This window comes from Leptidea sinapis, chromosome 15 (genome assembly GCF_905404315.1).
Source record: "Leptidea sinapis chromosome 15, ilLepSina1.1, whole genome shotgun sequence".
NCBI classification, from domain to species: Eukaryota; Metazoa; Arthropoda; class Insecta; order Lepidoptera; family Pieridae; genus Leptidea; species Leptidea sinapis.
In genome coordinates this window covers 11530996-11547185 of record NC_066279.1, presented here as the reverse complement: position 1 = coordinate 11547185, position 16190 = coordinate 11530996, and the positions used below count along the sequence as shown (strand labels likewise).

Here is a 16190-nt window from a genome sequence, read left to right as displayed (position 1 = left end):
ATTGCCAAAATAGGTTGGATGAGGGCAGCACAGGACTGATTGTCATGGACATTTTTGGCCTTTGTCCAGCAGTGGACCTTCCGGATGAAATGATGAAGTGCGTGAACAGTTCAATTCAATTTATTTATCAAATTACAAAATAAAAATAATGATACAAAAGTCTTACTTAAAAGTTAGTTAACACTACCTGAACTAGGTAATCCTGTGTTGCCACAAAGAAGAAAAACTAATAAAGTAAAAAGCTATAAACTAATGTACAGTTTAAGTATATAAGTTGAATTATTATTATTGATATGTACATTGTAGGACTTTTTTTTGCTAACGTCATTTTGTGGTTTTTCAGCTATACGTAGACAAGGGTGACACAGGTCGTACGCAGCTCACGGTGACTGCGGCCGACCAAGAGCTCTGTCCGGCCTCCTACCCCGACCCGGACGAGCCTGGCTCCTTCAGTGCGGAGGCGGCGCGGCGCGTGGACTTGCGGCTGGCTGCTATGGTGATTACTATATACTCTTTACAGTGGGAGGCTAGATTATGGGTACCACAACGGAGCCTTTTTCTGCCGTGAAGCAGTAATGCTTACATTATTTTGTTTTAGTCTAAAGACCGCCGTAACTAGTGGAATTACTGGGCAAATGAGACTTAACATCTTATGTCTCTAGGTGACGAGTGCAGTTGTAGTGTCACTCAGATTTTTTTTGGGTTTCTCAAGATACCTGAGCGGCATTATATTGTAATGAGCAGGGCGTATCAATTACCATCAGCTGAACGTTCTTCTCGTCTCACCCCTCATTGTCATAAAAAAAATCTAATGTGGATCCAATTTTAATCGAGTAAAATTGTACGCAGGCAAGAAGATTTCTTCTTTGGCGTAATAAAACAAAAATCCAAAATAAAAATCCTCGTGCTATTTTTACGTTTATAGAAAAACAATATTGTAATTAAGAAGGTATTAAATACCACCAATGAAAATAATGTTATACCGCATATTTTAGTTTGATAACGTAAATTTTTCTCTAACGCGCCAAATAAGTATAACTTCAAAAATATAGTGCGCGAGCTCCTTACTATTCTTTTTTCTCATATGTTGACACCGGGCACAAACATAAACTTGTTATGCCTGCTACTCGGTTAAGTCGAGCTAGTAATTCTCTTATTGGGCGATGTTATAGCATTTACAACATAATCCCAAAACATTTTCAAAACAAGTATTCAAAAGAATTGTTAAAATACATTTATGTTGTAAAGGTTACTGTTACATAAATGAATTTAATGAAACCACAGGTTAGGAATGGATTGACCGCCCTCAGGCAATAGCCTGAGGGCGGCTGAGCCTGATATAAATAATATCATAAATATGATTGAACTGAAAAAAAAATATGTTATATATTTTTTATAGAGATAGATCGAGATATTATGGTTTTGATATTTTTATATAGTGTATCTATTTTTATAATAGGATTTATAAATTGAATGGCTATCTGTACCCAGATAAAATAGTGAGGTTTTAGTGGTACTTATTTCATAAAAATTTTACATATTTGTTCTGTATTAGCCACTAAAATTGTATTCAATCTAATAAGTATATAACAGCAATAAAGTGTCTATTACGGAATACTGTTTTACACGTTGTATAATAAATATTAAAATTACAGGTAGACGCTTTAGAAGAGCGCGTCAGTGCCGCCTCGATGCAAGTCAAAGGTTGGCGGCCGAGTCACTCCCCCCCTCCCCCGGGTGCGAGCGGCGCGGATATAGTCGAGAGAGCGAGACAGAAACTAGCGCAACTTGAAGCACACGTAGAGAGGAGATATCTAAAACCGCCTCTGGTACAAAGGTACGCTAGGTAACGTATATTTATATACTAGGATTGCGTGTGGCTTTGGTAAGTGTGTGGTTATTAGTAGTTAGTTAGTTAGTTGAAGTGACGGAACGAGACGATGGCCTACTCAAAGGTAACATTTGCCACTAAGTGAGACAATACTTAGTCGGCGTATCACAATCGCTCTAAGGTTGTATTGTATCGCGATACGACTCTGAATTTTTAATTATATGGGCAAGTTCGTGGTGCTATTTTTTTTAAATTATATGCCACAAAAATAATCTTAATTTCAATAAGGTGGTAGTACAAAAGTTTGCCTCAAATTCAGATTTTCCGTATACGCCTACTAGGTTATGTTGTAGAATAGTGATGCCCTCAATATGAAAACGTCGTATTAGTTATTTATGCAACTGTTGTGTAATAAATGGTATTAAAACACGAATGTGGATTTATCTCACGAGGCGAAGCCGAGTGTGATAATAGTATCACATGAGTGTTTTAATACCTAATTATCAACAGTTGCATACAAGACTTTATCTACACCCAGAATATGAATCCTCTAAAACATTCTGAAACAGCTTACTGCTAACATTAAAACAGCCAGTCCTAGTAGTACCCTAATATCATCCATCACTGATTATAAACAAATTAACTAAGTATTAAGAAAGAATTATTTATTTTTGTAGTAATTTACATTTTGTATAGTGCAATAATTAAAATTCCCTTGAATATTATGTTCTTTTGCAGCGTTTAAAATGAATCGCTCATTTTTTGTAAACATAACAATAAAAATATCGAAGAAAAATGGCGGGGATTCGAATAACCTACTTTTTTTTTACGGCGCGCGACGTTCTGGTAGTGTGGAACGCGCGTAAACGAAAATGTTCTTTTTTTGAAATTAATACAGGTACCACGCATCGAGCAATAAGAATGTGGCTGTCTGTTAAAACTCTTTGAGCGTGAAGGGATTTAAAAAAAATAGGAGTGTTGTTATGAAATACAGTAGGTACAACATTACATCACTCGTTTGGATGATGTTATGGTTATTAGAACATTGGCTGTTTTAATGTTGGCAATAAGCTAACTGTTTCAGAATCTTTAATAGAGGATTTATGGCATGGGTGTAGATAAAATAGTTTTCGTAACGGACAATAATTACCTCTATTCGATAAGATGACAGGATAAAAAAGGAATGTAATTTATATGTGAGATTCTTAGTTACCAACGCGGATAATAATATCATCAATTGGATAAGATGATAGGGTTAAACAAGTAGGTAATTTATTTATTAGTATTTTCATTACTATTGCGAATATATTAACATCAATTGGATACGATAATGTGGTAATTGAGTAGGTCATTTATATGTTAGTATTTTCGTTACTATTACAAATATAATAACATCAATTGGATAAGACGAGAAAGTTTGGCAAAAGAGTAGGTAATTTATGTGTTAGTATTTTTGTTACTATTGTGGATGTTATAACAATTGGATAAGATGATGGGTAAAAAGAGTAGCTAGTATATATGTTAGTATTTTTGTTAATATTGCGGATATAATAATATCAATTGGATAAGATAATGGGGTAAAAAAGTTGATAATGTTTGTATATGGATTGTGTTTGTTTTAAGCAAACTGTTCAGATTTTACAATATAATTTTATCCATTCTTTCACTCCAACATTTTCTTACCAAAAACTGTATTTACCAATTTTTTTATTACACATTTCTTATTTCTCTTTCGTCATTTTTTTATTAAGCTATCGCCACATATTATCACCTCAAAGCTTTATTTTGTGCCGCATTTATTCTGCTTTTCATTCAAGTAAGCTATAGGAATCACGCTTAACAGCCAGACGTGCCTTGGGTAGCTAATCTCACCCTCCTTTCAATGTCATCTTCATTCCATGTCTAGTAAACAAACTTCCCAAATATTTAAACTCATCTTCATGTTCCACCATAAACCATAATATAACAATACTGGACACATTCATCCCTCTCAAACATTACTTTCCTCTTACTTTCATTCCATTCGTTTCCAACGACTCATTAGAAACTTGTCCTTGGAAGGCTTAGATTTACATTTGAACCTGGTAGTGGTGTTGCGAATGAGTTTTAGGAATCTTTATTACATTAACCCCCTTATTCATAATGGTCCGCTAACTTTAAACAGCCGCTAAGGAGTGTTTTTTCTCATTCTGACTTAGGTCAATAGAAGAAGACAGAGTGAGAATTAGCAATGCTTTAAGTTTGCAGACTATTATGAATAAGGGGGTTAATAGTTTGTTATGTTTATTTTTTTATATCTTGTTCATATCAGAACATTATACCTTATTATTTTTGCCATTAGTTCAGTTATATTCGGGTTGAAAATTTTACGTCTTTTAACAGTCTAATGCACGCTCCTTGATGGAAGGACATAATATACAAACAATGCACAGTTATTAAATTTCGCATGTGTTGTGTTCTTGGGGGTTCTTTGGTGAAAGTGTTCTTAGAAAAGTTGAGTTTTGATAAGTTTATTATATATAGTTGTATTATTTTTAAAGTGATGACGTACCTATTAGTGTAATATTAAAATGAGGGACGTTTTTGTCCAAGAAGAGAGAGAGAGCGATTGAAACCGATTGAGAGAGAGAGAGTGAGAAAGGGCGAACGTAGCATGAAGCACATAGCCACGGAGCCAGAGTAGGGAGAGAGTAAGTGAGAGAGAGCAATTGATTGATGTATTCCTTTAGTAGTTATTTTTGTTCATACATGTGTTCAGTAATGGTCACCAATAAACCAGTTTTATTAATAATTAAAAAAAGTGGTGATAGATATTTACGCTGTGGTATTTTGTAGTGATGGGCTGTTCGGTAGAGGGCTTAGGCCTCCACTCTTCTGTGCGTTAGTTTTCAAATACAAATTTGATTGTTGTCTTAAAATTCTCGTATAAGAGGAGCCCTACCTCACCGCCATGGCGTCATGGCGACGTCGCCGGTCATGTAGGAATGGCTACCTTCCGAGGCCAAATGGAGTAGCCAGTGGCTACCCTCTAGTTTTGTGTATCGAAGCTCATTCGTTCCACAAACACGCATGCATCCGTCTTGGCTGTCGGTTGAGTGAGATGCAGCTTTCTCGTGTTCATTTTACTGGCGACTTTGCCGAACCGTTGCCGAGTGAGTTAATGGTCTTTAATTTTAATATGAATTGCTTGGATACGCAGCCGGAGATGTCGCCATGGCGTCTCGGTGAGGTAGGACTCTAACCCAAAACATGACAATAAACTTATTATTTTCAGTACGAACGAGGCAAACCTAGGCGCAATGCTTCAGGGTGAACACGGGGCTTCGTCTGGTAACTCGCCGCAGAACTCTGACAGTGGAGAGGGAAGAGGTTCGTACAGTATTTTCCTTGATCGTGTACTATCGACAAAATTGAATCGTGACCCGCCTTAATTAAAAAATCTAAAGATTGATGCATCCAATATTGGATAATTTGTATTTATTCTTTATTACTTTATATGATATTTAAAACGCTTTTATCACATTGAACACAATTCATATATGGGATGCAGCACCTTAGAAACTAATTTGTCTTGTATTTTACAGCAGTTGTAAAGTATTCTATTTGATTGAAAAAAGGTGGCCATTCACTTTCTTGGTTTGTTCTTCTCTCAAGCTCAACTTTTTCCCAACATATGGTATATACAGTAATTTGAAAAGAAATATTTATAGTGACAATTCAAAAGCGCTTTGTTTAAGCCTCACTGAATAAAGTTCATTGACTTCGACTTTATAATTTGTACAACAGAAAGCAAGGGCATCGCTCGTGGTCTGTCAACTTGGCGGGAAGCGGTGTCGCGATGTAACACGGCCGCGCAACTCGCCATGTTACTTCGCGCCCTGGAGACGCACATCGCGTGGGACAAGAGCTGTATGAAAGCGGTGAGTACACTTGCCTAAGCAAGATGTATGTAAATATGTATGTATGGACTTGCCTACGAACGAACGCTACCGTTACGCGAACTGATATCTTGATTTGGGGAGTAAGCTGGTGAATGCGTGACGATAGCGTTACGCGAACGGTGATTTCTTGATTGGGGGAGTTAGCTGGTGAATGCGTGACGATAGCGTTACGCGAACGGTGATTTCTTGATTTGGGGAGTAAGCTGGTGAATGCGTGACGATAGCGTTACGCGAACGGTGATTTCTTGATTTGGGGAGTAAGCTGGTGAATGCGTGACGATAGCGTTACGCGAACGGTGATTTCTTGATTTGGGAAGAAAGCTGGTGAATGCGTGACGATAGCGTTACGCGAACGGTGATTTCTAGATTTGGGGAGTAAGCTGGTGAATGCGTGACGATAGCGTTACGCGAACGGTGATTTCTTGACTTGGGGAGTGAGCTGGTGAATGTGTGACGAGAGCGTTACGCGAACGGTGACAAGTACATAGGGTTTTAGCAGTAGTAACGTGGTTTTCTGTTGGGTTGGCATAATACTGATTTTACAACTTACTATAACTATTTATAGTTGATGTGTTTTGTGTTCACAGAACTGCCAATTCTGTTTGTGCGGTGACAATGAGGACCAACTGCTGCTATGCGACGGTTGCGACAAGGGTTACCACACGTACTGCTTCAAGCCCAGGATGGAGAAGATACCGGAAGGAGACTGGTGAGAATTATTATATCAACTTCATGATTTGTTTTTTTAAAATATTTTTTTCAAAATTGATATGCTTTGAGCCTTATTTTTGATGTCAAATCTAAAAAAACTACCACCGCTTCAAAAAGCAAATGGCACTCTGAGAGCGCTCTTTTAATAACTTATTTAATTTTTATTTATTGTTTTATGGGAACAAACAGTTATATAAGTACGAATATAACATACATTTAATTAAATGTAATAGACCATTACTATACAAAAAACGACTTCAAAAACAATAAAAAAAAATTGTCAATGTATACGTTAGGAAGTGGTTTGGTGGTCGACCTTTGCTCTATAGATTTTTTGCAAGAGCCACGGGCAGGCTGAGCCAGCACCGAGCTGTCAGCTTAACGTGAAATCTAACAGAGACTGCACGTTCCTAAAGCGGCTCATATTAACTATATAACGTTCGGAAAGCTATAGCCACCACTGACTTTATGTTAATTCTTCGAGTTGTACAAAAAGGAAAACGAAAACAAATTACAAGCTGTCCAGACCAAGAAGAGTTGTGGAGAACGCCTTTGGAATTTTAACATCTGTGGAAAACCCGTTCTATTAGAACCAGAAAAGGATTGGGACGTTCGTCGAACAAGGGAGGCAAAACACAACCGTCTTGAGTGCGTGCGGCAAACATGTCGAGGCGCTTTTGAGTATGGACGAAAACCGACAACGTTCGGGCCGCGACATGCTCGGGTGAGTCAGCGCATGCGTTTGACTCGGGCGAAGCACGTCTTGACCGACCGAGGATTAGCCTAGCGAAGTTGCTCTCTCAGTCAGTATGCGGCTGATAAGAATAAGAATAATTTATTTAAATCGATCTTTTTACATACGCATTGTCACTAAATTACAATAGGTTTAAATAATTTAGAAGCATATAATATATATGACTACATTGTGATTGTCTTTGAATCGCCACACTAGTCGGAGACTGTATCGTGGGATCAAATAAAGCTATGGAAAATTCTGAAGATACTGTAAAATAACAATTTAATTTAAAAGGATTCTGTGGTTTTATGAAACCACGGTAAAAGTGAAACTTTTTTTTCTCATTATAGACATTTAACTAAAAATTTTTGGAATAATATTCCAGTAAGGGTATAAAAATCGCTTTATCGAAAATTGGAATTTTTTATTTTATTTTATGGAATAGGAGGACAAACGAGCGTACGGGTCATCTGGTGTTAAGTGATCACTGCCGCCCACATTCTCATGCAACACCAGAGGAATCACAAGAGCGTTGCCGGCCTTTAAGGAAGGTGTACGAGCTTTTTATGAAGGTACCCATGTCGTATCGTCCCGGAAACCCCGCACAAGGAAGCTCATTCCACAGCTTTGTAGTACGCGGAAGAAAGCTCCTTGAAAATCGCACTGTGGAGGACCGCCACACATCCAGATGGTGGGGATGATATTTTAACTTGTGGCGAGTCGTGTGAAGGTGGAATTCGGCGGCAGGAATCAGGTTAAACAGCTCTTCGGAACACTCCCCGTGATAAATGCGGTAGAAGACACACAATGAAGCGACGTCTCTACGCAACGCCAAGTGATCCAGCCGTTCACAGAGCACTGGGTCCCCGACAATTCGAGCTGCTCTGCGTTGCACGCGGTCAAATGGATCGAGCTGATACTGGGGTGCGCCAGACCAGATATGACTGCAATACTCCATGTGTGGCCGGACCTGCGCTTTGTAGAGCGCTAGAATGTGGGCCGGCTGGAAGTATTGCCGTGCTCTATTAATGACGCCCAGCTTCTTCGAATCCAATTTGGCTTTGCCCTCCAGATGGCCACGGAATTGGCAATCGCTCGAGATTTCGAGACCCAGTATTCCGATACTAGGCGAGACTTTAAGGGAAGTGTTGTCGAAGAGCGGTGATACGACAAATGGGGTTTTTTTAAGTGGTAAACGCGCAAACTTGAGTCTTCTGGGGGTTAAATTGGACAAGGTTCAATTTACCCCATTCCGCGACTTTCTCGAGAGAGGACTCGATAGAAAACACAAGTTTCTCCCGGCACTGCTCGACGTTTTCCCGAGAGAGACCTGCCGCCCATATAGATGGGCGGCGGCTTGTTAGGCGTGTTAGGTATACCAGAACATCACCTGCCGACCGACCATGGCGAAAGCCGTATTGTCGGTCGTTGATCAACTGGTGACCCTCTAGGTATACCAAAAGTTGGCGGTTAATTATGCTCTCCATGATTTTGGAGAGCAGGGAGGTTATAGCAATAGGCCTGTAGTTTGCCGGATTCGAACTGTCTCCTTTTTTTTGGATCGGATGGACAAGGGCTGACTTCACTGAGTCAGGGACTACGCCTTTGGAATAAGAGTGCCGGAATAAATTCAAATTCAAATTTTCTAATTCAAAATTCAAATTCATAGATAGCATAGAGCTCTGACACCGCGGGATGGTCGGCGGTGTTTTTCCGTTGTCGTCAAGAGTCGAGTTGGAGGCGAAAAGAGCGCACAGGAGATCGGTTTTCTCTTTTGCCGTATGGGCCAGGGTGTTATTCCTCATTTGCAACGGCGGCATGGACGGCTGGTTGAAGTTACTGAGAGCAGCTTTCGACAACGACCAGAACTGGTTCAGATGCTGCTTTAACTGACGTATCGAACCAGGGCTGTGATCTGCCACCGATCGGTACTACAGAGCTTGGTATAAAAATATCCATGCCCTGCAGTACCACATCGGCTACTGCAACGGCGCAGGCACTTGGATCATCCGAAGGGAAACAAACCTTGTCCCAAGGGTAGGATGCAAAAAAGGAACGCATCCTATCCCAATCTGCTGACTTGTAGTGCCAAACGCGGCGGGTCGCAGGTGGTCTGCGAAGTTCACGTCGGATGGGCACTACACTACTGACCAGGCAATGGTCGGACGTTCCGAGAGGGGCGTCGACAGAGACCTGGTAACTACCGGGATGTGTAGTCAGCAGAAGATCTAATAAGGACGGCATGTGGCTATCCACATCCAGGAGCCGCGTTGGCGACTCAACCAATTGGGACAGACCTTACGCCAGTGCAAAATTATGCACAGATCGCTCTGCGTAGTCTGTGGTACGTGATCCAAGCCATTCGGCATTGTGCCCGTTGAAATCACCCAAGACTACGATTTCTGTGGAGGGGATCTGTACAAGCACATCGTCAATTGCCATTTGAACGCGGCCCATGAGGTGATCGGTTTCTGCGTTACCACTATGGAACCTGTAGACGCACGCATAGATGCGGACGCGGTCCACTAAATCTACGCGGAGCCAGAGAGTAGACAGGTCCCTGCCCTCAAAATTGCCGAGACGGCGACAGCAGATATCCTCCCTAACGTACACAGGGAATGGCCTCCGGTCCTCGACACTAACCTATGCGAAACATAGCGGCACTAGGCCGCTACTTCACGCCGGTATTCTGTGCGAGTGTGGTAAGTAACCCGGACGAGTCTGGCCCGATTGTGCTGACGTCAAAAGACGGTAGCGTGACTCCCACTTTCAGCCCGTAGTCGCCTCTTACGACACACTTGGGCCTGGGACTACCCTATTCTTTTTACGCCCCGGGGAAGCACAGGGCAAATAAGCAAATAATGGGAAATAATAAAAGTAGACTAAGTCTCCAAATAATATTATTATAGAACTCTGTGTCTCAGCCCTGGTTAAATATTGAATAAAAGTTTCACTTTAATAACAACATATTTTACGTTAAACACTGACAAAAACAAACAAAATAGCGTGGAGCACTGGCACAAATGAGTAATAATTGCACTATACACTGCACGGTCAGCTGCTGCGAACTATAGGCGCCGCCTGACCGTCACAGAAAAATTTGTTAACATGTTGGGGCGAGTGCCTCCTTCTGGAAGTGAACACAGCATGCTTTTAAATGTGTTCTAGATTTTATATAAAACTAAAAACATTAACTTAAGCTAGATGAACACAATTCAACCCCACAGTCCCCAAGCCAATAATCCGCTTTTTCTAGCAGAAGTCTTCTGAACCTAGGGACTGACGGATTGAATATAAATATAAATGTTGATATAAACTAGAATGTTGACCTTAATTTGTGCGTGTTGAGGGTAGACTGAACGTTTTCCTATTAATAATACGGCTGCAATGCCGTGGGACAGCTAAGGTAATTTTACTTAATAATAGAGGACTGTCTATGTGGCCATGAATCAGTTTGTGTAAAAAGACAAGGTCTGACACTTTCCTACGCTGTACAAGAGACGCCATGCCAAAATGCACAAGTCTAGATTCGTAGCAGTCTAATCGACGACAAAGATTACTTGAATATGAGAGATAATATAAGAATTTCGACTGCACCTGCTCTAACCTCTTAATATGAACTTTGTAAGAAGGGTTCCACCCGGACTGCAATACTCTAAAAGACTACGCAGGTAGCTGTTAAGGGTCGTTGAAAAATTTAGTTTGTCTAATCACAAAACCTGAAAGACGAGATGCCTTTTTGGAAATGTCAATGTGCTCTCTAAAATCTAATTTTGTGTCAACCATGACGCCTAAATCTCGCATTTTACAAACTTCTGTTAGTGGACACGCATTTATGAAGTAAGTAAGTAGTGAAGAAGTTTTCGGCAAAAGTTTAAGTAAAAACATTTTGAGAAATTTAAAACCATCCTATTACTAACACACCAATCGCAGATCGTATCAAGATCACTTTGTAATATGATCGTATCTTCTGTAGATTTAATTTCACGATAAATTTTTAAGTCGTCTGCAATCATTTGAAATTTGGATTTTAATTTAGTCGCTAGATCGTTCACAAAGACCAAGAAAAAAAGGGGCCCTAAATGGGAGCCCTGTGGAACCCCTGATGGCATGGCTCTTGAAATTGACTTAAAGCCACGGATCTTTACAATCTGGGAACGGTTTTGCAAATAGGATTCGCACCACCGCAGTGAGAGCCACATATTCCTGTGTGACCAAGTTTTTCTATGGCAGTACGTGGTCAACCACATCGAAGGCTTTTGATAAATCAGTAAATAGCATGCAATTCGTGACCATCTGTGAAAGCTTGAGTAATGTCACTAACAAAATCCACAAGATTCGATGTAGTTGATCTACCAGGTAGAAATCCATGCTGTTGGGGTATGAGCAAGGGTTTAAGGTGGAAAAAAATATTTTTCTGAACGAGTAATTCAAACAGCTTACCGATAGCAGACAAAATTGAGATGGGCCGGTAGTTAGTAATATCTCCAGGATCTCCCTTCTTATGAATTCGACTGATGTGCGCAACCTTCCATCTTGAGGGAAAAGTTCCACATAGTAAAGACTTATTGAAAATGATTCGTAGCGGCTCAGCCAATTTTGTGCCAGAGGCCTTTAAGGAACTAGGAGGTATAAAATCTGGACCAGGACCTTTATTTGCATCTAGGCTTTTGAGCGCTGATATGACATCTGAGTCTGTGAAACGACATAAACTAAGTGACATGTGGCATTCGACGATTTCATTGTGTTTAGTTCTTGGGTTTGGGTCATGCTGAAAAAAAAATGGGAAATCTGCTTGAACGCTTTGATCTAAGTAAGTCATTTCATCCGGTATGTCGCTGCTATTTGATCGTAGAGATTTTATGAAAGACCGAAAGTATTTAGGATCCGTCTTGATTAAATTTTTGGCTTCTGATTTCAACCTATTTATATCATTCGTTAGGATTTTGTCACATCTCTCGCGGAGTAACCTATATGTAAACTGATCCATTGGATTGCCATACATTTTAAATCTACGATGGTACTTTGCCTTTTCCTTCAAACTCTGGATCAACGATCGACTGAACCAAAATGGGAAATTGCTCCGACCTTTCGTACTCATTGGAACATTCGTATTAATGATGGATGTAAGTATATCATAGAAAAAGTCTACTGTCTCATCGACTGTTAAACTAGGGTCGAGAGTTTCCTTCCAGTTAATGTTATCTAACTCGCTTCTAATGATGTCATATTTAGCTTTGCTAAAATTAGGCCTGGGTGTTTTTTAAATTTTTGGGGGCAACAATGTTGCACCCACAATATTAACGGAAATACCTAGTACCGGACGATGCGTCTCCAAATCCACTAGTAGGACACCCTGGGTCACTGATACTAGTTTCGGTGAGTTTAAAATAACTAGATCTAAGAATCTGCCATTTAAGTTTGGTATTGCACACATTTGGTGGAGATCTTTGAAAGAAAGAGAATCGATAAGTAAGGTGTCTGTGTTATCTGTCTGAGCTAGGGATCAGAGAGCATAAGTTTCGATCTGTACAGTGAGACCAGTGGAGGTACGGCCTATTAAAATCACCTACTAAAAGAAGTATAGATTCTTTTGACATTTTGTGTTGTATAACATTTGTTACATTATTCATTAATTTTTTTTAAAGAATCATACTTAACGGGGGAGGAAGGTATAAAGTACAAATACATAATTCCACTTTTGAGTTACCCTGGCCAAACTTAATCGTAATCCATAGGTTCTCATTAGTAGACTCCCACTTCAATTTCCTAACGGGGGAATGTTTTTTGTGGACTGCTATGAGGACCCCAACTCACTCCACTTTCTGTGAGACTGTCGAGTATTTGTCTCGCCTAAAAACCAAGCATCTGATATCTATAAGTTCATGGTCATAAACAGACTCGTTTAAGTTTGTCTCAGTTAATAGAATAACGTCAAAGTCTTGTTTAAAGTACAAATACATAATTCCACTTTTGAGTTACCCTGGCCAAACTTAATCGTAATCCATAGGTTCTCATTAGTAGACTCCCACTTCAATTTCCTAACGGGGGGATTTTTTTTGTGGACTGCTATGAGGACTCCACCTCTCTCCACTTTCTGCGAGACTGTAGAGTGTCGGTCTGGCCTACAAACCAAGTATCTGATGTCTATAAGTTCATGGTCATAAACAGACTCGTTTAAGTTTGTCTCAGTTAATAGTATAACGTCCAAGTCTTGTTTTAGTACATTTTCTCGTAAAATATGCGCTTTGGTTCTAAGACCATTTACATTTTGATATACGATTACAAATAGGTTTACTTAATGAAAGCATAGAAAGAAATTTAGAGGGAGTTTAAGAAGTCCGAGTCTCTTAGTACGAAACTTTTGGAATTGACGTCCTTTCTGATAAAAATCTTTCCACCTCGAACCCACACAAACTTGTAGTGCTTTTTGTTTTAATTCTACGGGCAGCCGCGTGAAGAATTTTGTTGTCTGGAGGAAGATGCTCGCACACGTACACTGGTTTTTTGCTTCCAACAAGTCCCAGGTGATTTGTATTGAGTTTATCTTTCTCGTAAGTCTTGTTGAAAGTTTTCACTGCAGCTAATAGTAAGTCACGTACAAGGGGACTCGCCAACTTCACGATAATGGAACGAGGTCGGTTGGACTCCTGGTTTCTCTTTGCAACACGATGGAAGTTCACAAGGTCGTGGGATGACAGGTCACAGCCGACAGTATTTAACAGTTGCTGAACTACGGCTTTCAGGTTCTCAGTCCTATGCTCAGGGACACACTGTACCTCTAAATTACAGTCGCGGGAGTGCTGTTCAAATTTGTTTAGTCTTGACTTAAGTTCAGTTACTTCGCTGCGTACAGCAGATATCTTTGTCTCGTGCTTTTTAATGACCTCAGTTGTAATGGTTAGATCACTTTGAAGCTTGTCCAAATTGTCTGACATAAATTTAACACTATCAGTCAATTCCTGAATACTGCTGCGAGTGTTAATGTTTTCAGTGCTGATGTCGCGTCTTATCTCTCTAAGAAGATGGCATAACGTATCTTCAAGCTTTCTGTCTAGATATCGCTGCTCGTTACTATTCGTGTGGTGGGGAGTCGTCTTTAGGGCTGAAGGCTACGGCCTGACAAGGTGTAGTAGTTGAATTGTCGCCTCGTTTGTTTTGCAGTCGGGGCACTTCCACGACGCTTTATATGTCTTGGACTCCTTTCCAAACGTTTCCGAAGGCACTCCAAGGCACTGGTAATGGTAGGCGTTGCTGCTGCACTTGCTACACAGTTTGAAAACAGCCGGCTTAATTTGCTTGTTGCACTTAATGCAGAGACCCATTTTAATATTACCCCGTGCAGTAGGAGATTTTTTTTTATCAATACTTACTTAAAAAGAAAGTAAAAAAAATACGATAAAGTAAAAATATAAAATAAAAGATTAAGTTACAACATGTGATCGCTAATAGACATGGTATGTTTGTTGCCAGGTACTGCTGGGAGTGCGTGAACAAGGCGCGCGGCGAGCGAGTGTGCATCGTGTGCGGCGGCGGCTCAAGTGTGACTCGACTGGTGCCGTGCGCGCTGTGCTGCCGCGCGTACCACCCCGCCTGTCACTACCCGCCGCTGGCCAAGGTGACTAACACTAACTACCACATAATACTGTCATCGTGTGATGTAGTGACGTACAACACAAGCGATGTTGCCGACTGGTGCCGTGTACCACCCCGCCTGTCACTACCCGCCGCTGGCCAAGGTGACTAACACTAACTACCACATAATACTATCATCGTGTGATGTAGTGACGTACAACACAAGCGATGTTGCCGACTGGTGCCGTGTACCACCCCGCCTGTCACTACCCGCCGCTGGCCAAGGTGACTAACACTAACTACCACATAATACTATCATCGTGTGATGTAGTGACGTACAACACAAGCGATGTTGCCGACTGGTGCCGTGTACCACCCCGCCTGTCACTACCCGCCGCTGGCCAAGGTGACTAACACTAACTACCACATAATACTATCATCGTGTGATGTAGTGACGTACAACACAAGCGATGTTGCCTGTTTGCTTCTCGCGGTGACTCCAAACGTGTCGGACCGTCCTAAAGTGAAAGAACGCGGACGTGCTTAGGGTAGGGCGCAACCTATCGATAAATAGCTTCTTTTAAAGGAAATAATACCCGATTCAATAAGCTATTTTACTTTAAATACTTAGCACACAGTGTTTCTAGAAATATCGTAAAAAACCTTAAAACACTACGCTTACTAAATAAATTACTTAAACTTAAGTACTTAGTGTATTTAATGAAATGACATGAAAATGAATTTATTTAAATTGTTTTTATTAAGTAGTAAACAGATAATAATTATAAACAAAGGAGAAATAAACAATAACGTTTTTTAATGTCTTACATGTTATGTAATACAAAGCAATCTAATTTTTAAAAACCGTATCAACTTACCCGTTGCTACTCAGGTTTTATTAAAAGGTTAAATGAGCGTACAGGACACCTGATGTTAATTGATCACCGCCGCCCACATTCTCTTACAACACCAAAGGAATCGCAGGAGCATTGCAGGGCTTTTAGAAAGGTGTAGAGGCTAATTTGAAAGATATCTATGTCAAGGAAGAAAGTTCTTTGAAAAAGGCACTGTAAAGGAACGCCTGATGGTGGAGATGATATCGTAATTTGTGGCGAGTCGTGCGAAAGTGGAATTCAGCGGAAGGAATCAGGTCAAGCAATTGTTCGGAAACTTCCAGCAACGCCAAATGATCTAGCCGTTCACAGAGCACTGGATCCCTGACAATTCGAGCTGCTATGCGTTGCACGCGGGCAATAGGTTCTAGCTGATACTGGGGTGCGTCCGACCAGAGGTGACGACAATACAGGCAGTATCTGGTGTTCCTGCGCTTTTGAAGAGCGCTAGAATGTAGGTCAGCTTGAAGTATTACCGTGATCTACTAATGACCCCCTAGCTT

The 16190-nt window shown here is 40.6% G+C and overlaps 1 protein-coding gene across 11 annotated transcripts in view; it reads left to right on the top strand.

Moving 5' to 3' along the window:
• LOC126968289 (bromodomain adjacent to zinc finger domain protein 2B-like) overlaps positions 1 to 16190 on the top strand; it is a 140012-nt gene that overhangs the window by 103252 nt on the left and 20570 nt on the right. For 10 of the 11 annotated variants that reach the window (XM_050813198.1, XM_050813190.1, XM_050813197.1 and 7 more), the window contains 6 exons: positions 344 to 496; positions 1656 to 1846; positions 5106 to 5200; positions 5618 to 5751; positions 6360 to 6481; positions 14693 to 14837. In XM_050813198.1, the coding sequence (XP_050669155.1) occupies positions 344 to 496; positions 1656 to 1846; positions 5106 to 5200; positions 5618 to 5751; positions 6360 to 6481; positions 14693 to 14837 (840 nt within the window). The remainder of the gene's footprint in view (positions 1 to 343; positions 497 to 1655; positions 1847 to 5105; positions 5201 to 5617; positions 5752 to 6359; positions 6482 to 14692; positions 14838 to 16190) is intronic. The other variant, XM_050813189.1, reaches the window with a different exon arrangement.